This window comes from Canis lupus, chromosome 23 (genome assembly GCF_048164855.1).
Source record: "Canis lupus baileyi chromosome 23, mCanLup2.hap1, whole genome shotgun sequence".
Classification (NCBI taxonomy): domain Eukaryota; kingdom Metazoa; phylum Chordata; class Mammalia; order Carnivora; family Canidae; genus Canis; species Canis lupus.
The window spans coordinates 29801967-29828168 of record NC_132860.1 but is presented as its reverse complement, the minus strand read 5'-3'; the positions used below and the strand labels follow the sequence as shown (position 1 = coordinate 29828168).

General features: G+C 54.4%; 1 protein-coding gene and 1 long non-coding RNA gene across 10 annotated transcripts; one reads left to right on the top strand and one right to left on the bottom strand.

Moving 5' to 3' along the window:
• Window positions 1-7020: 7020 nt before the first annotated feature.
• On the bottom strand, window positions 7021-20648 carry TSKU (tsukushi, small leucine rich proteoglycan). Of its 8 annotated transcripts, none has more exons than XM_072794719.1 (3): window positions 20545-20593; window positions 9660-9743; window positions 7021-9543 (listed from the first exon to the last, which is right to left on the bottom strand). In XM_072794719.1, the coding sequence occupies exon 3, from the start codon at window positions 9533-9535 to the stop codon at window positions 8462-8464; it is 1074 nt and encodes a 357-aa protein (XP_072650820.1). In that variant the 5' UTR covers window positions 9536-9543; window positions 9660-9743; window positions 20545-20593; the 3' UTR covers window positions 7021-8461. The 8 variants fall into 8 exon arrangements, with proteins under 8 accessions (XP_072650820.1, XP_072650819.1, XP_072650818.1 ...); XM_072794718.1 differs by lacking the exons at window positions 9660-9743; window positions 20545-20593 and adding exons at window positions 11926-12122; window positions 13496-14807; XM_072794717.1 differs by lacking the exons at window positions 9660-9743; window positions 20545-20593 and adding exons at window positions 11926-12122; window positions 12420-13464.
• Window positions 20649-20876: 228 nt separating this feature from the next.
• On the top strand, window positions 20877-25969 carry LOC140615573 (uncharacterized). Of its 2 annotated transcripts, none has more exons than XR_012016084.1 (3): window positions 20877-21003; window positions 24508-24641; window positions 24804-25969. It is a non-coding gene; the product is annotated as an uncharacterized lncRNA (long non-coding RNA). The 2 variants fall into 2 exon arrangements; XR_012016083.1 differs by having other exon boundaries at window positions 20877-21012.
• The last annotated feature ends 233 nt before the right edge of the window (window positions 25970-26202 follow it).

Sequence of the window (26202 nt, the reverse complement as noted above, 5' to 3'; positions counted from 1 at the left end):
ACTCGCCCTTCGATTGTCAGTGGGGCTGCCACTGGGATGGGTGAAGCAGGGCACGGGCCTAGTCACTTGGGGTGGGGGGAATCAGAGCAGAGGTGGTTCCCTGTCAAGGAGCTGAAGAGAAGGAGGGAGAACCTCACAGGGAAGGCTCCCCATCCCAGCTTCAGAGGGTGAAGCACACACCTGCCACCTGAGAGAGAAAGGAGACTGGAAATCTCAGGCACTGGTTTCTGCCATGAGCTTGCTGTGCAGCCTTGGGAAAGTCACTTAACCTCTCTGGGCCTCCATTTCACAGTCAATAAAATGGATGCAACAGACATGTGTATTTATTTTTGGGAATGCATTGACAAGCAATGTGTGGCAGGCACCAGCCTGGGAGCCAGGGATCCTGGAAACAAGGGAGGCATAGTTCTTGCCCTCGGTGTAAAGTGTAAGCTGGAAAAAGAAACAGAGAAAATAAATGTGATCAGTGTCACTCTGGAGGGAAGGTGAGGTACTGGGTTAGTGCGAAGGAGGAGCATCTAACGTTGTCTGGGGGAGGAGGTGGAGGTGGTGGCATGGATACTGAGGTAGGAAGGGTAAGTGGCAGGCAATCAGTCTGGTGGGTATGAGGACAGGGAAGCATCTACTGCCCCTGCCCCTACTCCTTTGAGGGTGACCTTTCTTTAAAACATGTTGGCAAAGGGAGGTTCTGTGTAGAGGCTCCTGAGAGGTCCTCTCAGAACCCGAGAACACTGCCCCCGAGCCCCCATCCCGGTCCCTCCCCACGTCCCACATGTCCCTACGGTGGGTGGGTGGGGCAAGCCAAGGGAATTACAGTGTTTGTGTCTGGGAGTGGGGAGAGTATTTTTAAAGCTTGTGCTAAGTATGACTTTGCCCACAGTCTGCGGGAAGGAACAAAAAGCTATGCCTTTTTCAGGGTCTGCTCAGGGGCCGCCACATTTCAGACCAGCTTTCCTCTCCTGGGCCCCACCTGTGACTGGCCTCACCCCAGCCCCGGGGGCCCTTCTAGAAATCCTGCCGCTGCCTGGAGGAAAGCCACTGAGGGAGGGGGAGGGCATGTTAGCCCCACCGTGGGTTTAGGTCTTTAATCTTCCAGGTCTTAGCAGGGACTGGAGGTGAGATGAGGAAGTCCCTGCTTGAGAGGTGGGTCTGTCTGGGGACCTGCAAGTCCTCTGTCTGGGCTGGGAGGAGGGTGTGAGGCGGAGGGGAGACTGGCCAAGCCCCTGGGTGGCCGCAAGACCCACACAGAACAAGAGGTGGGCTCACGTGCCAGGCGGCACCTCATAAGGTTGAGAACCCCTGGTACTCGTGTGTCCTTTCAGCTGTGCCTCTCTGCCAGGTCCCTCGGTCCGGTCCCTCGGAACTGGCTGTCCTGGAGGAGGCTCTGGCTGGCTGTCTTTGTCATTTGGCCTCTTTGTGTCTTCAGCTGCTCTGGCCCAGGGCTTGGTTAGCGATTATGTTTGTTTGTTTTTATCAGGGAAGCCAGAGGGGATGAGGCAGGGACTATGGGGCTGGGGGTACACAGAGCCCAAGACTTGATTGTTTGGGTTGTTTATTGCCCTTGTGAGAAACCACTCCAAAGGATAATGGCTTAGCACAACAATCTTTTTATTTGCTCACCATTCTAAAATCAGGGCTGAGATCACCTGGCCGATTCTTCTGTTCTCCTGCTGGTTTTGTTGGGGTCACTCATATGTCAAACTGGTGGGTTGGCTGGGGTCCAGGATTTGCTGGGATACAGGACGGTTGAGGTTTTCTCTCTCCATTTGGCTTTACAGCTTCTCCAAATGGTTTCACCAGACTCCGTACAGGGCAGCTCTGGGTTCCCAAGATTGCAAAAGTGAAACTTAGCAGGCCTTCTTAAGACTGAGATCTGGAACTGACCCTGAGCCACTTCTGTTGTGTTCTGTTGATTAAAGCAAATCAGGATCCAATCCAGATTCGAAGAGGAGGGTGATAATACTAGGAGGTGGGTCATGGGAGTCATCAATAGAACAGGATCTCACACTGGCTGGTAGAGAAGGCTGCATGTGTGGGAGACCTTATCCTTCAACTACCTTCTTCTTCTTCTTCTTCTTTAAGATTTTATTTATTTATTCATGAGAGAGAGAGAGAGAGAGAGAGAGAGGGAGAGAGGCAGAGACACAGGCAGAAAGAGAAGCAGGCTCCATGCAGGGAGCCCAACACAGAACTCGATCCCAGGTCTCCAGGATCAGGCCCCAGGCTGAAGGCGGCGCTAAACCGCTGAGCCACTCGAGCTGCCCCTTCAACTACCTTCTTAATGGATCTCATGATCGGGCCACTGGCATCATTGTCTCAGCAGCTGACATGACACAGCCCCTTAAAGTCATTTTTAGGGTATATCACATTTGGAGACAGCAGTCAGGTACCCTTTGCTCCCCAGTAGCTAGCAAATGCCCTAATCCTGCAAGACACTTGTTCATCTCCATAGCTTAAGCCAAAGAACAATGGTGGAGTTTCAGGCAGAGTGAGGCTGTCCAGGAGGGTGACAGGAGTGGAAGGTTTTCCCTGCAACTCACATCACAGTAGGTTGGCCATTCCATCTGTGACCGCCAGGCTCGAGGAGGATGGTTAGGAGGATATCTCCTAAGCACTGTTCCCTTACCAGTGTTGGGTCAGGAGGAAATTGTACCTTAAGGGCAATTTTGAAATGTACTGATACAAAGGGTAGAACTTCTTTTCAGCCAAATTCCTGAGCATAACAGCTTCTATGAGGTCACCTGCTGAGAGCTGATGGCCACTGAAGAAATCTTGCCTGAGAATATTTTGAGTCACAGCATGCTTATAAATTTGACAAAAGAAATAATTTTCAAAAAATTAGTATTTTATATTATTTATTATTACTTATTCTATGCCAGGCACTAGCCGGAGTGTTTTATTACATTGACTCACTTACTTCCTACCATAAGACTGTGAGATCACTACCCACTCCATTTCACAGATGTGGAAACTGAGGCTCACAGAGAGGTTAAAGGGCTTACCCCAGGCCGCTTAGCTGTAAGCAGCAAAGCCAGGCTTCCGAGCCAGAGCCTTCACTGCTGGTTATGTGGCTTTAAGGGGCCGTGCATCAGGTCCTTACCCTTATTATGGAACCTGGCTCTTTGTCCTTCACCTGAGCAGAAGGGCTCATGCTTTGAATCATCACTCAACTTTGGAAAATGTTGCTGCTTCTAAGAAACAACTAGTTAGAACATTTTTCCTGGCTTGACACTTCTGTTTTAAAACCCTGTTCCCCTTTTCTCTGTCTCCTTGTATCATGTATATAATAATTACATATATATGTTACATCAAGAAACATAAATGTGTATTCCTAAATCAGAATATTTTAACTAACAGATAAGCAAAATAAAAAAGGAGTTAAACAGTAAACCCAGGAAGAATTTCCTGCTGGCTCAACAAACACAATCACATCCATAAATACAACCACTGTCACTTTAATAAATAAAAGAGAAGAATAAACACAGGTCATGTGTCTTCACTGAATGGCCATTTGCTGTTGCCAGAGACTGAGCTACTGGCTGACACTAGGTATTGACACACAGAGCAGTTATCATTGCAATTAGCTACCTGCAAACACTGGGCACTGGTATATGCTGAGCAATAGTGGACATTACTGCCACTGGACTTTTTCTCTTTGTGGATATCAGCCGTTGGTGGGGGCTGTCATTGATGGACATTAAGTATCGATAAATATTAGGTATCAGTGAACATTTGCTCCCTTACCAGCATTAGCCAACACAGAACACTGAGCATTGATGGGCAAGGCCCCAGTAGCCTATGATGACCTCTACTGTCTTGGCAGAGGGTAGGCCCCTGCCCCAGACATGCTTGGCAGTCTTGTGCATAGAAACATCCTGTGAGCTGGTTTGGAAGCAGATGGTGGGTGCTAGTATGTATATCTTCATCTGCCCTCTCTGAGAACCCTTTGGCTACGACAATTTGGGGACCTCAGGGGATGGCACGATAACATCCATGGTGGGAAATTCCTGGGTTTGAAAGAATAATTGGTTCCCAGAGGACGACGTTACACACAAATATACACAGATACTCTTCTGCCATCCTGACCAACATTGGGTGTTTGCTCCTTCCTTCTCTGTAAATGGTGTGATTAAAGCACAGCAGGGCTGGTTTCATGGGCTGTGGGACCTTAGAAGGGCCTTGGTTTAATGCCCTGCTCTTGCCATCTTGAAATTCTCAATAATTTTGAATGAGTCCCCGTATTGCCATTTTACACTGGGTCTCACAAATTATGTAACTAGTTCTGAAGCACAAAATCCAGGTCACCTGCCATGCGACCTTGGGCTGCTCTTCTCTGGGTCTCAGTCTCTGCATTTTTGATACAGGGCTGGGGGTGGGGGCGAGGAGATGGGGGGATGGAAAGGGAGGGAGGAGGACATTGACTTTGGTCTTTGTTTTTTCATGCTCTATTATGTAGAATTAATGATCTGATTGGAGATACTTAGAGTTGCATAACTTCCCTGATTTATTTTCAACAGAAAAATAAATAGAACCCAGTGGTTTTTTTGTTTGTTTGTTTGTTTGTTTTTGGTTTCTCAGAGCACCTCTGCCCTTTCTGACATGTAGAATCTGCACAGCTGGCCCAGCCACTGAAGTAGGACATGCAAGAATGACTCAAAATTGATCAGATGAAGCCAGGCCCAGGCTGTACCCTCATCTGTAGGTGACAATATTACCCGGGGCAGCTGTGGTGAGGAGGAAGTGGTATCTGTACTCCAAGTCCAAGGAATGTGTGTCTAGTAAGTGGCAGCTGTATTATTAGTGAAATGAAAGGAAATGTTTGTGAACCAGCCTGTGACATGATGACAAACTGTGCCTCGGTTGTCTGCTCATCCCTAAACTCAACTGATGTGTACTGAAGGCCTATTCTATGTTTGGCTCACAGAGCAAAGATCTTGTGGGTTATTGCTCTGCACCTCTACAATCCTAAATCTTTATGAAATTCTTCAGTCATTTTTCAAAAAAGATTTCATTCATTTATTTGAGAGAGCATGAGCAGGGAGGAAGGGCAGAGGGAGAGGGAAAAGCACACTCTCCACTGAGCAGGGAGCCCAACGTGGGGCTTGATCCTAGGATACTGAGATCACGACCTAGGCCAAAGGTGGATACCCACCTGACTGAGCCACCTAGGTGCCCCAAATTCTTCAGTTCTGAGTCCATTATCAAAATATGAGTCTAAAACTACCAGATTCTGTAATCTATTTCCTAAATCTATGGTTGAAGCAGGGAATAAGCATTTATGGAGTGTCTATTTTGTGCCAGGTACTGTGCTTGATGCTTTATGAACGTTACTTTATTTATGCCTACAGTCCTGTGGAGGGAGATATTTTCACCCACATGCTCCAGGCTCAGAGAGGTAAAGTGATGTGGCCAAAGTTCCACAGCTGGTTTGTGATGGACCCAAGATTTTAAATAATCCTTTTCTGCGAATCCCCAAAACGGAATCTTTGGACTCATCTCTATAATTCTGTAAGATTCTAATGTCTTCATTCTTGGCCCCAGGATCCCAGGAGGACAGGCCGCGCGAAGGCCTGGTGGTTAGGGGATGGAGATGCTGGCCACCCGCTTGGGCCTCCCGGGCCCTGGGCCTGGCGCCGCGACGCCTCGGACCGGAGCTGTCTGGCCCTGTGTGGCCACATGGTGGCGCTGCAGGCCGGGAGCCTCCGGGAGGGGCGTGGACGCAGGGTTAGGGGAGGGCCGCTGGCCCGCGGGGCCTCGGCTCTCCCTAAGGTTTGCGGGAGGCCAGGGCTGAGGGATGTGCGGGGTAGTGCCCTCACGGGAAGGAGGAGCCCCACAGTGTGACGGTCCCATCCTCACCTGTGGCTGCAGGCGTGAAGCTGCAGCCCAGGGCAGAGGTGACCTGCCCCAGAACTTGTCTCCTGCAGGAGGCCTGGCCTCCCCATCCTGCCTTCAGCACTGCTTTGTCCCCATTGTAAAGACACTTCTGATCCGTGACCACCCCCTCTTCAAGGACTTTGGGAGGGCACAGCCTCACTGGGTCAAGTCCCTAGGATCCCTCCCCTGCCCCTTCATTTGAAGGCTTTCTCGTAAGAGGGGATGAAGGAAGGCTGGAGAACCAGTCTGAGGACTGTGAGTGCTGGGGTCTCATCCTGATACCTACTTCCATGTTAACCGATGGGTGCTAGCCTCCTGCTCCTGGAGCCCAGCCTGGGCAGGGGTGTGGGGGGCAGTGGCAGGGGACACAATAGGCTAGCTTCCCAGCCCTACCCATAGCCTGAGTGTTCTGGGTTCTGTGCTATTGTTCACCCATAACTCCCCCCTCCTGCGTGTCCTCCCCCTCTGTCCAGGTCCACTTGGCTTTCTCAGCTCTGTGGACCAGTCTCCTCCAGGAAGCCTTCCTAATTCCATCACAAGGCTCTCACAGCTCCCTGTGCAGCTCTTGCAGTCAGGTACCTTCTGTATGTCCTCACTTACACTCCAAGGACATGAATCCCTTGGCACAGAGTACATATCAGAAAAAAACTTGTCGTTGTTGGTGATGGATGGTCCCACAGACCTTGGCTGGTTAGAGGGGACAACTGATAGACCTCAGAGCCATTCAGAGGAGCTAGAAGTAAGTTCCCTGTGACTGGAAGTACGTACATGGGAGTTAGGGTGCCACAGCAGGCAAAATGCCAAGGAGGACCAAGTACTGCTGGAGCTCAGATCAGGGAGGGGAAAGGGGACCTTGGGGAAAGCTTCTGAGGAGATGGGAACTGGGTCTAATAGAGTGCGGAGCAGCTGAGAGGCAGGGATGGGGGAAGGACAGGGCCCATGACAAGGTCGTGGACTTGAGGTAGCAGGGAGAGGGGAGAGAAGGGTAGACAGGGTGCAAGCCACAGTGAAAGGAGCAACCCATTCCTGAAGGACTTCCTCCTCATATCAGCACACCGTCCAAATCCTGTGAGGTTGCTGGGCTTTTCTGGAAGAACAGGCTGCCCAGGGCACATCTGTGGATGCGGGTGCAAGGATGGAAAGAGGTACTGTTTGTAGTGTTTATTAAATCAAGGACCAGGTAGGTGTAGGGTGGGCCTGGTGGGGGAGGATGGAGCTCTCACTGTCCTGTGGGCATCTCTGTGGGACCAGCCCACGGAGCCCCAATGGGCCACCTATGCCTGGCTTCTCCCCCAACACCTCCTCCCACAAGGCATCCCCAGGACACAGCATTACAAAAGTGAACAAATGCAATGTTTTCCTTCTTTTACAAATGACACGTTTCCAGCCCCTGCCGGCAGGGGTGGGGGGATGGGGGTGGTCCAAGTGACAGTCCATTACAAAGGCAACAATTTTTATAAAACAAATACTAAGGAAAGAGCCCAGGGCTGGGAAGCTGAGATGCCACCTGGGCGGAGCATAAACACTGATGGGGGTACCCACCTCCTGATGGATGGGTGAGATAGGGCCTTGGGCTCAGAGCTAGTGGGAGGCTGAACCCAGGAGGCCCCTTGGGGCTTCCAGAACTTCATTGACCTCCAAGACCTGGGTTTCAAGGCAGTACCTCAGGGGTCACTGGATGCATTTTCATTCTTGACGCTGGGGGACCCCATGCCAGAGTGGGGAAACTGGTAGGCCTCGAACTGGCTTGCCTGAAGCTTCCAGAGACTCCGTGGTGACCTGACTTAACCAGTGCCACACAGCTGGTTATGGGGCCCAGGGTCCCACCTCTGAGGTCCTTGCCTGTCCTGGGTCCTTGCCTGTCCTGGGATGCAGGAGCCCGGGAAGGGGACAGAGGGCATGATTTAGAGAAGACAGAAAAGTAAAAGGGCCTCCCTGGGAGGCAGGGTGCTGGGGCCGGTCATGCCTCTGCTGCATTACCTCAGATTAGCCATGTTCCTTTTCTAGACCTCAGCTGCCCCCTCGGTTGCGAGGAGGTACACTTGGTATTTTTTTTCTAGTCCCTTCCATGACGAAGGTTCTACCCAGGTTCTAGAGGAAAAGAAAAGGAGGAAGGAGGCCTCGTGTGCCCAGAACAAAGAGGCGGACTGCCTTGTAAAAGCCACCCCTGCCCATGTGACTGGACTGCAGGCCCGAGGGGATGCTTAGCTGTGGGCCTGACCTCAGCCCTGCAGCAGGGGCTCTCTTCCACCCTCCTTCTGTCACAAGTCAGGCTGGCCCAGGCCTGAGGGAAGGCACTTTGGGGACAAAGTGGGGAAGGACAGCAGGGGACTGCTGTCTGGTTTGGCATCAAAGACTTTCTCCTTATGGTTTGGGGGATGACAAAGGGGGCAAGACTTTGCTCCTGGGTGTTGGTCCCAGCTCCAAAGCCTCCCCCTGGGTCCACAGCTCTTTTCCAAGGATGCTGCCACACGGGCCTGCAGGGTCTCCCCCACCCCCGGCGTTGGCACATGAAAATATAAGTTACCCAGGACCTGAGGAAGCCCAGGGCAGCAGTCTGTTCTGTGGCCCCAGGCTACACCATTTGTCACAAAGTGTTGGGGCGCTCAGCAGCCGATCCCCGGGCATCTCTGCAGTGCAGGGCCACCTTGGGGCTAGAGCCAGGCTGCCGGGGGTAGGCGCCCTCCCGCACCAGCCGCTGGCACCGCATACCCTGGCCCACACTGATGCTCTGCAGTGCTGGCAGGTGGATGAGCAGCGTCTCGGGCAGAGGCAGCAGGCTCGTGCCTGACAGGTCCAGCTCCTGCAGGGAGCCCAGGCCTGAGAATACCTCAGCTCCTGCCCACTTGAGCTTAGGGTTGCCTGACAGGTCCAAGACCTGCAAGCTCTGCAACTCACGAAAGCCATAGGGTGCCAGCTGGGGGAGGCCTTGCAGGCTGCCTAGTGACAGGTGTGTCAGGCCCGCCAGCCCCCTGAAGGCACCGGGGCCCACAGCAGCCAGGGGATTGCCATCCAGGCTCAGGTAGCGCAGGGGCAGGTCCCGGAGGTCAGGGATGGTGCGGAGCCGGTTCCAGGCCAGGTTCAGGCTCTGGATGGTGGGTGTGGGCAGGCTGGCCCCCGCAGGGTGGGGCACAAGGCGGTGGATGAGGTTGTGGGAGAGGTCCACGTGCAGCGCCCGGCCCTGGCTGTGGGTACTGAAGGCCGACACCGAGACCTCCCGGAGCCGGTTGTGGCTGAGATTCACGTCGCTCAGGGGTGAGCAGGTGAAGCTTTCCGCCGGCAGGGCTGCCAGGCCGTTGTGGCTGATGTCAAGTGACTCTAGGTAGCGAAGGCGGGAGAAGGCGGTGGGCGAGATGCTGGTGAGCAGGTTGTGGCTGAGATCCAGCCCAGCCAGTGTGGTATAGCCCGGCCCTGCCAGCACCGACTCATTCACCGTCTCCAGCCGGTTGGAGGACAGGTCCAAGTGGGCGGTGTCCAAGGGGATGGGCACAGGCACGATGTGGGGGCCCAGGCCACTGCAATCCACACGGGTCAGGCTGAAGCTGTCGAAGAGGCCAAAGGTCTCCACCTCGCACTGGCATCCGGGGAAGCATGGCCGGGTCGTCTGGGCCCCGCTCACAGCAAGCAACAGCAGTGGGGGCAGCAGCAGGGGCCACAGCATGGTGGGGGCTGGAAAGAGAGCCATAGGTGAGGGACGGGAGCAGGGACCCCATACCAGATGGTTCTTACCCCACCACAAAAGACATGAGCTGGCCTGTGTAGGCACAGCTGAAAGGTGCCACTACCTATCCTCCCAGGATTCCTGGCCTGGAACACTCTTCCTCGTGTAATTCCTGGTCCCCATTCCTCTCTGGCCTTGGTCTCTGCACCTGTATGGTGAAGGGGTTAGGCCAGATTGGTGGATTTTAAACTGGAAGCAGCAGAACACTTTCTTAAAAAGATTAGCAGGTAAAAGCAGGCATGTTCTGGCTGATGTGAAGGTGGGACTTGGAACCTTCCAGGCCTGTTTACAACCCTGGTGGAAATCTCCTGGACTGGATGGGTCTTTGGTCTCCCTCTCCAGCCCTGATGCGCTAGGGTCCATGGGCTGGTCTTGCTCCAGATGCTAGCGGGGAGGGGCTAGGGTGCTGGGGGCCATCCACCCCTGCCGCACGTGTTGGGTGCTGGGGGCTGCGCTACCTGCCTCCTGGTACACACTCCCACTGAACCTTCACAATTACAGGAACCACAAGGCGGCTATTTCTATTGCCGCTTCATGAAGAGAGAACGGAGATGCAGAAGGTCCAGAAAGCTATGCACGGCCACATGTACGGGGGGATGGACCCAGATGGAGTATAGAGGAAGCATGACTCACTGTCATGGTTTCGCAGGGGCTGAGCCATGTCTGAGACCCACACGCCATCCCCCGAGACTGAAGCCTCTCCCTGCAAGGGGGGCCTGCAATAACTGTCCCCATGCTTCCCCTTTTGTGGGTAACAACAGCTGAATCCCTAGGCCTAAGCCCCCTCCCTGGCCTGTCCTCTAGATCCATGCAGGATCCTTATTCCAACTGGGGACCCCTGTGTCAAGACTTCCAGATGGGCTCTGGGGACACCTGTCCAAGCCTCATTCCCCTTGCCCTGTCCCTACCCACAGCTGATACACTCTTAACGCCCGTTTGGCCCTTCCTTTAGCCCAGGGCAGGCAGCTGGGCTGGTTCCTTCATTGTACCGATGAAGAACTAGAGGCTCAGAGAGGAACAGGGTTTTAGCCCAAACTAATAAAAGTAGGACAGGATTAGAACCCAGGCCTGCTCAATCCCAATTCCCCTCTTTTCATCTGCTTTCCTCCAGCAGGACTGGTCAAGTACCCAGCGGAGATAGTCCCAAGAGGCGCTTTTCCCACTGACACATGCTATGACGCAAGCCACGTCCCTTCCTGGCCTCAGTTTCCCTCCTGTACAATTGTAACAGGAGCTGCCAGCGATGCCAGCACGTACATTGTCACATTCATTCCTCGCACCCACGCACGACTGTGTGACCCAAAGCCTGAGTTCATGCCCACTGCAGCTCCAGGGACAGATGTGCTGAGGGAGAGGCTTGCAGGGGGATGAGGGAGGGTTGAGTAGTAAAAGCCTCCTACCACAAAGTCTGTGGCTACCTCCTCCTGCTACACAGTGTCCACTCCACCCAGGGGACAGAAGGCACCTAGCGTCTCCCCAGCAGGTTTCTTCATCTGGGGTGGCCCTGCCCCCCTGCCCGGTCTCCCCCGCCATCCCCCCATCCCTCCCACTGGCCCTCGGGGGAGGGAGCAGCTGGATAGCATTACTGGCCCTACATGAAACTTTAAAGGGGCAGCTATCTGATCTGCACTCTGGCTCTACAGAGAGCAGCGAGAAGTGGGGCTCTTCTCTCTGCCCCCCTTCATGTGGGCCTCTCCTCTCCCACCCCTTTCTTTTGTAGAGTCCAATTTGAGGATTAAACCCAGCCCAGGTGCATCCTGGACTTGGTCCCAACTGAGGCAAGACAGAGTGTTCCAATGTCTGGAACCAAAAGAAAAATATTGAGTTACTCCAAGCCCCCTTTGTTTTGCTGGTTGAACTTCTCACCACAGGGGCTCATTACTACCCAGAGCCCCACCTTCCCTGCCAAGCCCATCTGCCCATACCCACCTTCCTGGGGTTTAAACAAACACAGCACACACACAAAAGCCCCGAGATTACCCTTTGGTTCCCAAAGGTGATTATACAATGTGCTTATTAAATGCCAGATGGCCCCTGGTGAGCTCCTGCTTATGTAACCCGCAGCCCGAACACAGCCCAAGCCCTCTCCTCTAGAGCAGGGGCTTCTTCTCGTCGCCCTCCCAGGCCTCCACTTGTCCTCTGCACTACAAGGCAATAATTCCTGCCCTGCCCTCTTCACATGACATGACTCAACTCCCACCAAAGGGCAATGCAAACTGTGAAGAGCTGTGCACCAGTGCAAGATGGTCATACCAAGCCACTGGAGACAGGGCAGCTGACTTTGTAAAGGGGGCAGTAGTGCAGGTGGAGGCCCACCTGTGTACCTGTGCCTGTTGTGCCTGTTCCTGGAGCACCCTGGACGAGGCCCGCGCCCAGCCCTGCACAGCGGCCACCTCGGCCGGGGCCCCTGTTCTGTGCCAGGCCTGGACATTCCCAGTGGCAGGTGGTCGGAGCCGGTGACGACGGGCTAGGGCTGGACTCGCATTCTCCCCCACGTCTGCAGCTACTCCTGGAGGTCAGCTGGTGTCTGTTTTAGAGGACATGGAGGATGACACAGGGGAGGTGGGCAGAGACTGGAACTGTACTGGGCTGCAGTAACCTCACAACTGGTTCAAGTGGAACGCACGCTTCCGTACTTTGCTGGGAAAGGAGGAGGGAGGCGCCATGGTCTTTAATACTCAGTGGCTCTGGGGGAGCAGGGAGGCTTTCGTGAGCTCGCAGCAGAGCCCCGAGGTCTCTCGGGGGGGTGGGGTGGGGTGGGGTGGGGGGTTTGGAGATGGTCCCAGGCAGTCAAGAGAAAGGAGAAATCCCTGAGATGCCTTACCACTGTGGAGGCGTGGGCCAGTGTCTGAGAGTCAGGGTCCCTGTCCTGAGCAGAGGAAGTCGCTCCTGGGGTAACATCAGGAGGAGTGCCTTTATAGGAGTGTCTCAGAGATGCTAGGGCCTGGCACTGTGGCTCCATGCCCTTAGCCAAAGGCTCAGGAGCCAAGGGAAAGGTGGAACTTTCTCCGGGGTAGACTGAGGGAAGATAAGGAAAATTCTCACCTTTATAGCTCTTTATAGTTCATAAAAGGCCTTTGCTCATTTGCTGCCACGAAGGCTATAGTGTGGGGTATGCAGCCTGGCACCTTAGTGACGAGGAGGCTGTAGCCCACTGTGCAATGACTTTCCACGGCCCCCTAGCAAGGTGGTGGCAGCCCATGTTCAGGGTCTGGTCTCCTGATTCCGGGCTAGGGTTTCCCAGCCCACTCAGGATGGCTGCTGAAGTCTCCTGGGCATCTTACAGAGTCCATAAAAATCATGCTCAGAAAAGTCGGCGGCCTCATAGAGGGGGCTGATGCCATAATGCTAGGTATCATAAGGATAAATTGCATGTCTAGGAAAATTATAACTATCCATTTAAAAAAAAGAAAAACAACCAACCCAAATCCTAATTCTGGAAAGTCTAGAAGAAAATATATCCACCCAACAGTAGTTTTTCTTTAGATCGTAGAACTTTGAGATATTTAAACATGTCATAATCTCTTTTTCTCCCATTTCCTCTCTTATGGTGGAAATATATATAAAATACACTGAGAAACACACTAATGAAGCCTCCTCAAGGACCATGGCCATCTCTTTCTCTGATCTTGGCTAGCCATGATCTTGGAGTCTCAGTCTCTCCATCTGTAAAATGGAGAGGTGAATAGCTACTTCACAGGACTGTCATGGAGACGAAATAAAATGGTGACAGTTAGGCACCTGGCAGGATTCTGAGCACATGGGAAGACTGCAGGGTGGACCACCCTGCCTTCCTCCGCGGATAGGGAACAGGTGTGTGGTGGGGGGCAGCAGGTGGGCCTGACCCATCTCTCTTCCTCCTTCCTTCGGCACACGTTTGAAACATGTCAAAGCTCTTACCGGCACCCTCTGGGAGAGCAGTTCTTTCCTGGGAGGCATACTGTTTTTCAACAGGGTTGCTGGATCGGAGAAGGGATGAGCAATGTGAGTTCCCCTGGACAGAAACCACCAGCCTCAGCTCCGTGAAGAGGAAAGATCTTCAGAGAGCCAGAAACCTTGGACGCTAACTTGCAGTGAAGACCAGGTGAGTCACTTTACCAGTCCGGACCAGTGCCTTAGACTGAATCTGGACTGGTGATGGTGGTCCCATAAGCTTCGGAGGGAACAGTTATGAAGACGAGACTTGGAAGCTGAATATTCCCATAGAGAAATGAGGCTCCAGGGCGGTGGAGGCCACATGATGGAAAGATGATGTCTTTTGATCCTACCTACAGCCATACCACTGTGGAGGTCACTACTCAATCACAGCACTGCCTCCGAGGGAACCGCACTGGGCCTCAGAGCTTTTCCTGACGTGGTGCTCTAGGAGGCCTCTACCCACTGATCAGGGTTGATGAGAACTGTCATCCTGGGATCAATTCCCTGATCTGAAGGACCTACGATACTGGGAACAGGAGTCACATGCCGAATTAGGCAACTCTGGGAAGTGACTTCCTCTCAGCCAGTTTCCTCACCTAAGATGGAGACAACCCCTTCCTCCAGGAGTTGCTGTGAGGACCAGAGACCACAGTGCCAGGACCTGATGGATGAGCCACTGATGAGTGCTTATGCCTCTCCTAGGCTGTGTGGTAGGAGCCCCCCGGGAGCCCCTCCCCATCCCCTTCCCCACTCTCCGGGGGCTGAAGGGGAGGCAACAGGACAACTGTGCATGGTGACAAGCACCGGCCTGGCCTGTCCACATCTATGGACACATCCCCTCTCCTCTTGGAGTCTCAGCTCCTCTGGCTTCGCCCAGACAGTGCAACTCCAGCGTCTCAGGAGTTCAATTCGTGCCAGAAGCATTTACTCAATCTCTCTTAAGTACAGGTGCTGTGTGAGGCCATGAGAGGTGTATGTGGGGTGAGGGTGGGGGTACCAGACCTCACAAGGCTTACAGACCAGCGGTGGGGACAGAAGGGCAACCCAGGACAGGGTCACTAACACCTGCCTTGGCCTCTAGTGCTGGGTGTACCCCCATTGTGTGACCCTCAGAGTTTTATTTCTTTGGGCCTCAGTTCTCTCACCTATGTAACAGTACAGACTCTGCCTCCCTCTGGGACCCTGTGATCTACCCTGGGGAGAAAGGGAAAGGCAGACAGGTGGCCATCATCGAAGGCAAGGGAGGAAAGGGATCTTTGGCCCAAGATGTAGCCGTGCTTTTCCAAACCCAAACCTGCAGATAAAAGACCCTGATCAGCCTGGTTACAGAACACAGACTTTACAACCTGCCCACCCTGGGTTTGGGGGGCATAGCATAAGGTCCTCTGGGCAGGGGCCAGGAGTTATTCCTTGGTGGAACCACTGTGACTCTAAGGGAAGTTTGCTGATGGCCCTGTGAGGTCAAGAGACTAAATCATGTGGCTATTTACTGGCAGACCCTGGGAAGGTCCCCCTACCGTGACACCCCAGGCCCTGCTAGGAGAGCCTCCAGGACAGCTTTGGTTACCTCACTCCCCTTCTCAAAAACCTCCCAACTTCTACTTCTACCTCCAGAAATCAAGTTCACTGTGGCACAGAGGCACGTGCAGGCTGTCCTCACAGCCCTCCCTCCCCGAGCTGAGCCCCTATCTTGAAGTGAACCTACGGTGGTGAGCTCTGCAGAACTCTTTGCCCTTGCTTGCACTTCCTCCAACTCAGAGAATTCCGAGTGGGGAACTGCAAGGTCCCCCAGAGAGCACGAGTAAGAGTAACCGAGGGGGTAGTGACAACAAGGAAATGGCACAGCAGGGCCCAGGACCCGGTTCCGACGCCTGACTGCTGCCGGCAGCACCCGCATCCACCTGGCCTGCCCCGGCCCTGCCAGCAGAACAAAACCTGTTCTGTCCGACTCAGGCCCCGGAGCCACCTCTCCCACTCCGGCCTCTCACACCATCCACGTGCCTCCTTCGGATGCATACTGACGACATTCTCTACCGTTATTTACCTGCCTGTCTCCTGGCTTGAAGTGTGAGCGGCTTGGGGCAGTGACTCTGCCTTCTTCACCTGTTCACCCCTTCCCCCTTCTGGGGACAGAGCCAGGCCTGGAGGCCATGGCAAACACTGTTGGATGAATGAACAGGCCAGTAATTCAGGATTAACTGCTGGACTCAGACCCAGGTGTAAATCCAGCCCCGTACTTCCTTGCCTTAGGCAAGTGTCAACCTTGTTGGGTCTCAGTGTTCTCAAAAGGGACAACAACACAGGGCTGGCCAAAGCCTCATGGGATGGTGTGTGAAACTAGGCTCAACGTCTGCCTCATGTTAAGTGCTCGATGTGTGGTAGTCAATGATGCTGATGATTTATTAAGCTTCCAGGAGGCAATGGCCGTGTTATTCTTCTTAGGTTTTTCCCTTCCCAAGTACCCAGCGCAGTGCCAGGCACCCCGGCAGGTCTGTGACTGCTTATAGTAACATTCTCCAGGCAGTGTGCTGGTGTTGGCTGGCCAGGCCCCAAACTCCCTCCTCCTTCTCTGAGATCTATCTAGAGCTCGGGGTTCTGGCGTAGGCCTGTCTAAGGCCCCAGGTGCCTGCTCCTGGTGCCACACCACAGCATTTCTGAGCCAAAGATTTGCCAGCTTCTCACGACAACTTCAAGGGGGAGCCCCTGGCATGGGAATGAGGCGGGTGGGAGGCTGAGCCTTGGGCTGGACCAGGGCCCTAGCACCCACCTGAGACTGCTCAATGCTGAGCTGCCTCCCACCCTGCTCCCTCCACCAAGAGCTCACTCCAGCTGATGCCAATTTCCCCCAGGTGGAAATTCCATTAACATCCGCTGGGTGCCCCAACACCACCACCCACTGTCTCCCCTCCCCTCCCCGCCCAGCCAACCACTTAAGTCAGCTCTGGAAACGCAAGGCAGAAAGAATTTCAGGGCCAAACTCCTGGAGCCTTGAGGACTGGCTCTCCCAGCAGAATTGCTAATGCCACACATCTGTACAAACACGTCAGCTCACCACGCACTTCTACATCACCACCTCCTCTCTGCCTCATCACAGTCTTTGACCATGGGGATTACTCTATTTTGCAGACGGCTGGCATTATTCAGTGGCGTAGTAGAGGAACCAGGTCTCAAACCCAGATGTCTGAGCTCCAAATCCCTCATACTACTGTGACTCAACTTACAAATGGGCCCGCATGGGCAACGGCTACAGCTGATCGTGCTGGACTATGATTATGTTTACCAGTCTGTCCTCCTGTGAGCAAGGATGGGGTCAGATTGGTTTTTATGTCCTTCTAGCTAAGCACTGGAACTGGCATAAAGCAGGTGCTACATGAAGATGTACCAGGCATTAAAATACTACTTCACCAAAGAACACCTCTGAACCTTTCCAATGCCTCAACTATGACCTGTTCGGTCACCCTGCAAGATCAGCAGGATAGACAGTACTGTATCTATCCTACAGCTATGTGAAGAGACCCAGAGAAGTTTGGTGATCTATCCAGAGTCATGCAGCCAGTGAGGACAGAGGCTGGACTCAGGATCCAGGTATTCTGACCCCCAGTGCCTGGCCTCCTCTATGACATTATCCCTGGTGCAGGTGCGCCCAGCAACCTTGCCCGAGGAGGATGTTCTACAGGGAAATGGGCAAGACTCCCAAAGCTGTTTTCTCTGCTGTGAAAGGCAGCCTGTATGGACTCACGGGGAGGCAGTCTGGGGCAGAGGAATGGGTTTTGCAGCCAGGCAGACTGGGCTCTGACCCCAGAGTGCCTCTCCTGCTAGGAGGCTTACCTGTGCCCTCACCCCTAAGTCTAAGCTTTCATTTGTAACATGGTGAGAATTCTAGTATTGCTCCCAGCAGGTCACTGGGATGATTACACAAGGTAAAATGAAGACTTAGTCCCAGGGCTGGCACGCATTGGTGCTCACTGCATGTGGGTTCCTGCCCCCCAATGGCTGCTTTCAGGGGCCAGGAAAGAAAAAGGAGCTGAGACAACAGAAGGTCAAAGATAAGGCAGGGGCAGAGCTTAAAGAATCCAAAATGTACCCAGAAGCCTTGGATTCTCTCCTAATGCACCATCCAGGGCCCTGCCTGGGCTACAAATACTGGCTGACCTGGATCTATCAGGGAATTGGGAAGGGGTTTGGAAAGGTTGCAGAAGCCAAAGCAGGCTGAAGCAGGTGTGTCACCTGTGACAGAAAGAATCAGCAGCCACACCTGGGTAGATGGTCATGGTCTCCACTTCTTCCCTCACCAAGCCAGGCAGTTACCTCCCCCTGCCCAGGTTGGGCTCAGGAGGCCTCTTGGCCTGGACTGTTACAACAGCTTTATTCCTGGGCCCCTGCCTCTGATTGTCAGCCTTACTGTGTGCTAGAGTACAATCCCAACAGAAGAACAGGACCTCACCACTGCTTCCACTTAAAACCTATCCTGCATAGAGAGCTTGCCAGACTAGGAGCCTATCTTGCTTCTATCTTGCAAAGGCCTATCATGCCTTTGCATTGGTTATTCCCTCTGATGAAGAGGACAGAGATGCTCTTTTCTTTGTCTACCATGCACCGTCCCCCTGGGCTCTCGTGGCTAGGACTACAGGTGAAGCTTGCTCGGCCTTCTTCTTTTTTTTTTTTTTTTAGATTTTTTATTTATTCATGAGAGACACAGAGAGAGGCAGAGAGAGAAGCAGAGGGAGAAGCAGGCTCCATGCAGGGAGCCCAATGTGGGACTTGATCCTAGGACTCCAGGATCACACCTTGGGCCGAAAGTAGGTGCTCAACCGCAGAGCCACCCAGGGATCCCTGCTCTGCCTTCTATTGTCAGTGCACTCCAACAATGTAAGGCAGACTACAAACCTCGTCTCATATTGTTAGCACATGTAAGTCACCGTCCTATTTAACATTCACAACAGATTGGTGAGACAGGAATTACTCTGCTCACATTTGAAGGATAAGAAGACGTAGAATCCGAGGTAAAGTTACTTGCCCAAGGTCACAGAGCTAGGAAGTGACAGAGTGGGAATAAAATCTAGGTCTTGGCTCAACTCTGCCTGCAGATTGGTCTCCCAGCCTCCAGCACAGCCCACAAGCCAGAGGAAGTTTTCCTAGAATGACCAATCCTACCCTATTATGCCTGCTTAGACCCTCCAGCAGCTCTCTACCACCTGCAGGTTCAAATCCTGGCTCCTAGACCTGGCATTTAAGGCCCTCCTATTTGGTCCCTCTCTTCCCTCCCAGCTGAATTCCAATCCCCACCCCACCCCACCACACACCTTGCATCTTACAGTCTGCAATGCTGACCACCTCAGTGCTGTGATCAGAATACACTGAGCCATATAGTGCTGCTCCCTCCCTGGGAGACACTTCCCGCCTCCTGGCATATTCCCCGGGCCTGCCTCTGCAGCTGCATTCCAGCCTTCCTTCCTGGGCTGCGGGGGCTCCTGGCCCACCTCACTTCATCCCTCCCTAACTTCAAAGCTGTGGTTTGAAAGGAAAGCGCCAGGGGTTGCCTCCTTTCCAGGTGAATGGCTTTTGCCTCTCCTTCACATCTGCAGCATCCGCACAATTCTAGGTTAAAGACTGGGGCAGGGTGAGGGGGCAGGGAAAGGAAGGTGTTGGGGCTATCTCCGTGACCCAGGATCAAAGGCCCAAAAGACTCCCATCTCTGAGAGCTCCCTCTCGGGTCAGACCTCGGCTCCACAAGTCTGGACTTATCTGAAGGGTAGAGCTGTCAGGAAGGACTGGAGAAGTTCCTGAGTCACCTCCTGGTCCCGGCCAAGTGTGGGGCCGAATCCCGCAGCGCGGGTTACCCCGACTGCAAGCGGAGTTCTTTGGCCCCGCATCCAGGGCAGGGGGACTGCGACTGCCAGAGGCTGAGCAACTCGCCCTGAGCAGGTCTGTGGGCCCGTGGCCGACCCACTGGGAACCAGTAGGTGCGGGGATCCCAGAAGCCGACGCCTCGTCACCTACCGGATCGGAGGGCTGGCCCCCACCCCCCGCCCCCCTCCCCCACCTCCTACCCCCGCCCCCCGCCCCCCCGGGGGCGGGACGCCGGCCAAGAGCAGATCTCAAAGCGGAGCAGCCGCGGGCTGGGGCCGGCCTCTCGCCAGGCAGACACGTCTCCCTCGGTCACATACACTCCCTCCGAGAAGTGCGGGGCGAGCAGCACCAGCTGCCGCCTCCTCTCCCGCCTCCCCCCCCCCCCCCCCCCCCGCCCCGGGGCCCAGGACGGTCCGCTTACCTCTCTGCTCCCGGCTGGCTGGGCCGGGGTGTCCGGCACGCTCCGCCCAGCCCTGGCCTGGCCCGGGCGAGTCCCCAAGCGCGGCCGACCCCCCCCGACCCCACCCCATCCCCTCGCGCTCCAAGGGCCCCAGGAGGTGAAGGAGGGAGAGGGCTGCCAGCGCCCCTGCCCGGGCTGCGGCGGGAGGGGGACGGGGCTGTTGCCGGAGGAACCAGGAGAAAAGTTTGAAGTCAAGTCGGGGCCCGGGTGGACCGCGGGGGAGCGAGGAGCCGGGGCGGCGTCTGGCTCTCGGCGCGCACACTCCACGGACATCGGCCCAGACACGTCGACAGGCACGACCACGTACGCGGACACACGACGCGCCCACCCACACCCACAACCGAACGCGGCCCACAAGGCGCGGACACGGCACCAAACCGCCACACAAAGGCGCAGGCAGATGCACGTCCCCGGGTCCAAAGCTACAAAGACCCACAAACGCGTGATGCACGTGTCCGCACAAAGACCCCAGAGGCGCCGGCCCCCGCCCCCGCCCCCGCCCGCCCAGAGCCTTTGTCTCCCCTCGGTACGGGCTCCCTACCCGGCCGAGCCCTGGGCGCCCCGCAGCCGCTGCCCACGCCCCGGTCCTGGAAAAGTTGAGGCGCCCGGGGCCCGCCCCCAGACTTCAGCGCCGCCGGCCCGCATGGGGCCGCGAGGTCGGGGTCGAGCCGCGACCTGTGCACGCAGCGCGGACCCCCGCTCCCCCAGGACGCGCACCCACCTGGAAGCCGCAGCCGCAGCCGCCTCGGCGCGCTCACCCAGGCGGCCCGGCCGCGGGCCCTCGGCCGGCGCTTTTCTCCGCGCGGCGCGGCCCGCCCCCCGGCCCCCGCCCGCCTCCGGCCTCCCGCCTCCCGCCTCCCGCCGCCCGCCGCCGGGAACCCCCCCGCCCGTCCGGCGCCCAGCGGCCGCTCGGGCCCGCCGCCCGGCGACCTAGGGAGTGTCGCCAAAGTGCCGGCTTTCCCGGCGCGCGCGCGCCCCGCCCCCCCCCCCCCGCCCGCCCGCGGAGCCGGAGCCGAGCTCGGGTTCCACCCCAGGGAGCGTCTCAAAAGTGCGCACGCAGCTCCCGCCCACTCCGGTCGGCCTGGCTCCCAGCTTCCTGCAACCAGCGGGGATCCCTGCCCCTCCCCCGGAGCGCCTGAGCAGCCTCAGCAGATGGCCGCGCGGCCGGGAACATCTGGAGGTCGCGCGAGTGCGTGTGCGGGCGTGTGTGTGTGTGTGTGTGTGTGCGCGCGGGCGTGTGTGTGCGAGGGAAGGAGGGAGGGTGGGGAGACGTTGGTGAGACGGCGGCCGAGTGGGTGAGGGTTTCCCCCTCTGGAGTTCATCCCTCTCGTTTTTTTTTTTTTTGAGTGAAGGAGGTCCAGAGACGTTAGTGAGGAGTTGACCGGGAATCTGAAACACGAGGCCCCGAGGGGCCGGGGGCCGGGCAGAAAAACTACCAGGACAGGACAGGGGAGGGGAGGGGAGAGCGGCCACTTAGTTTTTCCTAAGGGAACCGTGGACTACTGATTGGATTTCTTTTTTTTTTTTTAATTTTTATTTATTTATGATAGTCATCACACAGAGAGAGAGGCAGAGGGAGAAGCAGGCTCCATGCACCGGGAGCCCGACGTGGGATTCGATCCCGGGTCTCCAGGATCGCGCCCTGGGCCAAAGGCAGGCGCCAAACCGCTGCGCCACCCAGGGATCCTCCCTGGTTGGATTTCTAAGAAGGGAAACTGCGTGTGTGACTAGGCACCATTTATTCCTCCCTCTGTAGCTCATCCTCTCTTCACTCCTCTTTTTTTTTTTTTTTAATTTTTATTTATTTATGATAGTCACAGAGTGAGAGAGAGAGAGAGAGGCAGAGACACAGGCAGAGGGAAAAGCAGGCTCCATGCACCGGGAGCCTGATGTGGGATTCGATCCCAGGTCTCCAGGATCGCGCCCTGGGCCAAAGGCAGGCGCCAAACTGCTGCGCCACCCAGGGATCCCTCTTCACTCCTCTTTAAAGTGGTTATAAGGTCAGGAAGACATAAACAAAAAATCTCTTAAAAACGAGGATTAAGAGAGAAAGAGAAATTGCCTGATGGGTGCATTCCCTATGTGAGGTTGGGGCAAGGGAGGGGGTGAGTTTGAGCCTCCCAGTCTGCACACCTAGACCCGGGTGGAGGGCAGTTGTCAGGCACCCCAGAGGTATCTGGCCCTGGGGTAGAGGGAGGCATTGGTCTTGAACCCTGGACCTCCCAGGAACCCCCTGTTGTGGAGAGGGCCCTGGGGTGCAGAGATTGGGCAATGTTCCCCCCTGCAGTGGCCCAGACTTGCACTCCCACTCTTTTTGCTCCTTATTAATTTTTTTTTTTAATTACAAAAAGTTGCTTGGGCTTGTATGTATGTGTCTGCCTGGGGAAGGAGGAGTGGAGGCCGCTACCCCAGGCCTCAGGGCAGCAAAACTGAATCTGCTACACAGAGAACAGAGCGCTCTTGCACGTCCTCCCCTGCACCCAGTCACTGTGTGGGTCCAGTAGATGGTGCTCCCCTGGGCTGAGACCCCCCAGACCCTCCCTGTTAGGGAGGTGAAGGGGAGAAGGCTGCGAGCCTGGTCTTACCAGTATGGGACCGAAAGAGCTCTCCTCTTTCCTCTGCCTCTGCGCATCATCCTCCCCCAATTAGAAGCCCAGCTGCCAGAATTGGGGAGGCCAGAGGGCCAACCAGCCGGACTTCTCATCAATCTTTGAAATTGTACCATAGACTCTTTTGCATCCAGTCACCTCCTCACAGTTGAGCTTATAATAAATAGGCCGCTGAGATGGGACTCTGCATCCTCTATGCATTCTGTGTGCAGCCTGGTGCCCTCAGGAGGGGATAGAGCCTTTCCCAGGCCCCCGTGGCTGCCTGGGGGTAGGAGACCCCAAAAAAGCATTCGATGAGGGCCCTGAGCTTGGCCAGGGTTTAGGTTCCAACTCTGTCACTTCCCAGTTTGGGGTAATCTTAGGCAAGTCACCTACCCTCTCTGAGGATCTGCAGCTGTAAAAGAGGCTGTTGTGAGAAGTGAACACTGCACCTTAGTAAAGCGGTAGTCTGGCTCACGGGAAGCGCCATCCTGCCTTGTCTCCCGCCAGGGACGGTGTGGAGGCTGGGAAGCCCAGCAGGCTTGGGAGGGGAGGGGGCAGGGGAATGGCCATCTGACTCTCTGGTCCCCTTCCTGTGGGGAAGGGGGTTTCTTTTGGTGCCATCCCCCTTTGCCCTGGCTTGGAGACTTTCACCCTCCCGTCCCTTGATGTGGAGTTATGGTGTGGAGGCTCCTGCTGGGCATCTGAGGAATGGAGATAAATAAATCAACTCAGCAGGGAGGGGAAGGGGATGCTAACTTCTGCCCTTTGTATGCAAGGTCTAGCCAGCTGGGCTGGAGGATCCAGGCTCCCCCAAAGGGCTTTTCACTTAGACACGTGATGAACAGCCCTTCACGCCTTGGTTGGTGGCTGGAGGCAGTTTCTGAGCACTTCTGCATTTATCATTTCCCTCATCTTCCCTAACTGGGGCTTTGGATAGGGAATGTCCGTCAGCCCTACCCACCTCCCTTGTGTGCTGTCTACACTGCAGCAAAAATAACCTTTCTAAACTGCAAATCTGCAAAACTCATCATGACACTTGTCTACTTAAAACCTTTCAATGGCAAGAGCCAAACTCCTTGGCTTGGCATTCAAGGCCCATGAGATGCCTCCCCTCGCCCTCCCCCGCCCCATCCGTACCTCTTCAGCCTCATTTCTGGCCACCCCCTCTTACACATTTAAGCTCTAGTCCTTTAATCACACGAACTGGGGGAAGGAGATGAGGGAGGGGAGCACCTATACAGTCTTCAAGTCTCTCTCCAGATTCCCCTGCCGGAAGCCCACTGCCTGGCACAGTTGGTCCTTCATTCTATTATGTCGCCCCTCCCTTTGTACGTAGGCCCTATCACTTTCCCTTTCTCTTCATCCTTCTGTGGTTATCCTGACTGTTATCCCATGCCAGAGACTGTGCTGGGTGTTTTTTAAAGGTCATTACGTCATTTAATCCCTACAACTACCACCCAGATTGTTAGCGGTGAGGCCCAGAGAAGAAGGCAAGAGATCTGTCCCATGTCACACAACCTTTTTTCTGCAGAGCTAGAACAATAGTTTGGGCTCTAGTGCTCCTTATACTCCCTTACAATCCACACAAAAGCCAAATGTGGTATAATAAGAGAGGCCTCGGGACTGAAGAGTCTCAGATGCAAACCATTGCTCTATTCTCTGCTACCTATGGACTTTGGGGTAGTCCCTTCCTTCTCCTGAGCCTCAGTTTGCTTACCTGTAAAATAGGAATAATTAAGAAGCCCTCCCTCACAGGGATGTAGGGAGGATCAGATGAATGAACACAGATGCAAAAGTGTTGTAAACTATCGGATGCTGTGTACTTTTCATTGACTTCCTTGACCAGCTATACTACAACTGAGGGTGATCAGGGGAAGATTTCTCTTTTCCCAGAACTCTCCAGACTGGAGGTCAAAGGCACCAATAGTCCCTTTGGTTGCCTTGCTCATTTCCCATGCTCTGAGAAAGCTAAAAGGTCTTTTTCTCTCCCTTATCATAGCTGTCAAGCCCTGACCGGAAAACCCTCCAAATCCAATGTATTTCCATGAACCTTCTGAATCTCTATTTTTCTTGCTGCATTTTCTTCTTTCCAGCTGTCAGAAGCTGGCAGATCTAAAGCTAATAGAGCACCAGGACCACGTGAGGAAATACCAGAAAAGAAGAGCTGGAAGACAAAGATTGCCTGTCCATGGCCCCTTCTGATTCCATAGAGCCGAGCTGGCTTGTGGTATGCTGTGTTTTGTAAAAGCTTGCCTGGTGATGCTGATGACAGTGCAGGGACTGGGGGACATGGCTGACTTCCTTAGGGTTTGCAGAGTCCTTCCACAAATGCTTTCATTTTTGAACCTCTGAACATACTCTTAGATAGTCTCTTATCTCCATTTTACAGATGTGGAAACTGAGCCTCAGAAGTGCCCATTCAGGGGCACACAGCGAAGACCTCAAACCGGCCCTGTCAGAACTCCAGCCGTTCCTCAGCAGGGCAGAATTTTGTGCATGGGCTTGGCTGGTGTCTCAGCAGTCACTGTGCGATGAACACTCTTTTCCTCCTGCCAAACCAAATGCTTCCCTAAATATTTCTCTCCCACTCTCCCACCTCCGTGCTTTCCCCCCCCTGCCTGGAATGACTTTCTGAGCTCCGTCTGCCAGCTGCAGTCCTCATGGTCTTCCCGCTCCCTCCTCCACAAAGACATTTTCATTTCCCCCACTTTCTCTTCCTTTGAGCCTGGAAGCGCTTGATCTGTGCTTTTGTGCAGGGTGGGGAGAGGGGGCTGCTCTCCACTCCTGCCCCCTGCTGCAGCTGGAGGCCCCAAACTCCCCAGTCCCCAGCTGTTGGGGTCCCCTGCAGATCCTGGCCTCCACGTCTTTGTTCCTGCTGTGCCCCCCTACAGAAGGGCCCCTTACTCCACCCTATCTCTTGCTTATTCAAAATTCAGGTGAGTATCACCTCTAGGTGACTTTCCCAGCCCTTAACTTGAGCCTTGGAGGCCCTCCTCTGTGCTTCTGTGCTTCCATAGCATAGTGAGGATACCTCTGTCATGAACAAGGGTGTTCATTCATTCATTGATTCATTATAGCAAGTTCTTTTTTTTTTTTTTAAAGATTTTATTTATCCACTTGAGACAGTGCACAAGTGGGGAGGAGGGGCAGAGGCCGAGGGAGAATCAGATTCCCCAATGAGCAGAGTGCCCGGATGGATGTGGGGCTCAATCCCAGGACCCTGAGATCATGACCCTAGCTGAAGGCAGACAACTGATCAAGTCACCCAGGCACCCCGGGCGTAAGCAAGTTCTTAAATTTCTCTTTCTGCCTTACATTTCTTCTTTTTTTCAAAGAAGATTTTGTTTTTAAGTGATCTCCACACCCCACATGGGGCTCAGATCTACAACCCTGAGATCAAGAGTTGCATGCTTCACGGACTGAGCCAGCCAGGAGCCCCTACCTTGCATTTTTTATCTATAAAGTGGGAAAAATAGTTCCTACTTCAAAGGTTATTGTGAGAATTAAATGAATTAATCCACGTATAGAATGTGTAGTACAGTGTCTGGAATATAACAAGCACTTGATGAATGTTGGCTGCTACTATTATCTCTTTACTATTATCTCTTTTATATTATCTCTTTACTATTATGATTTATTAATTCATTCTACAGCAAATGTTTGTAGAAACTAGACAGGGAAGCTGAAGCAGGAGCCTGATTGTATGGCCCAGGAGAACACAGTGTGGCGTATGGGAAGTTTGGCAGGCACAAAGATTTGTTTTCCCCCTGCAGAGAAAAAAACAGAAA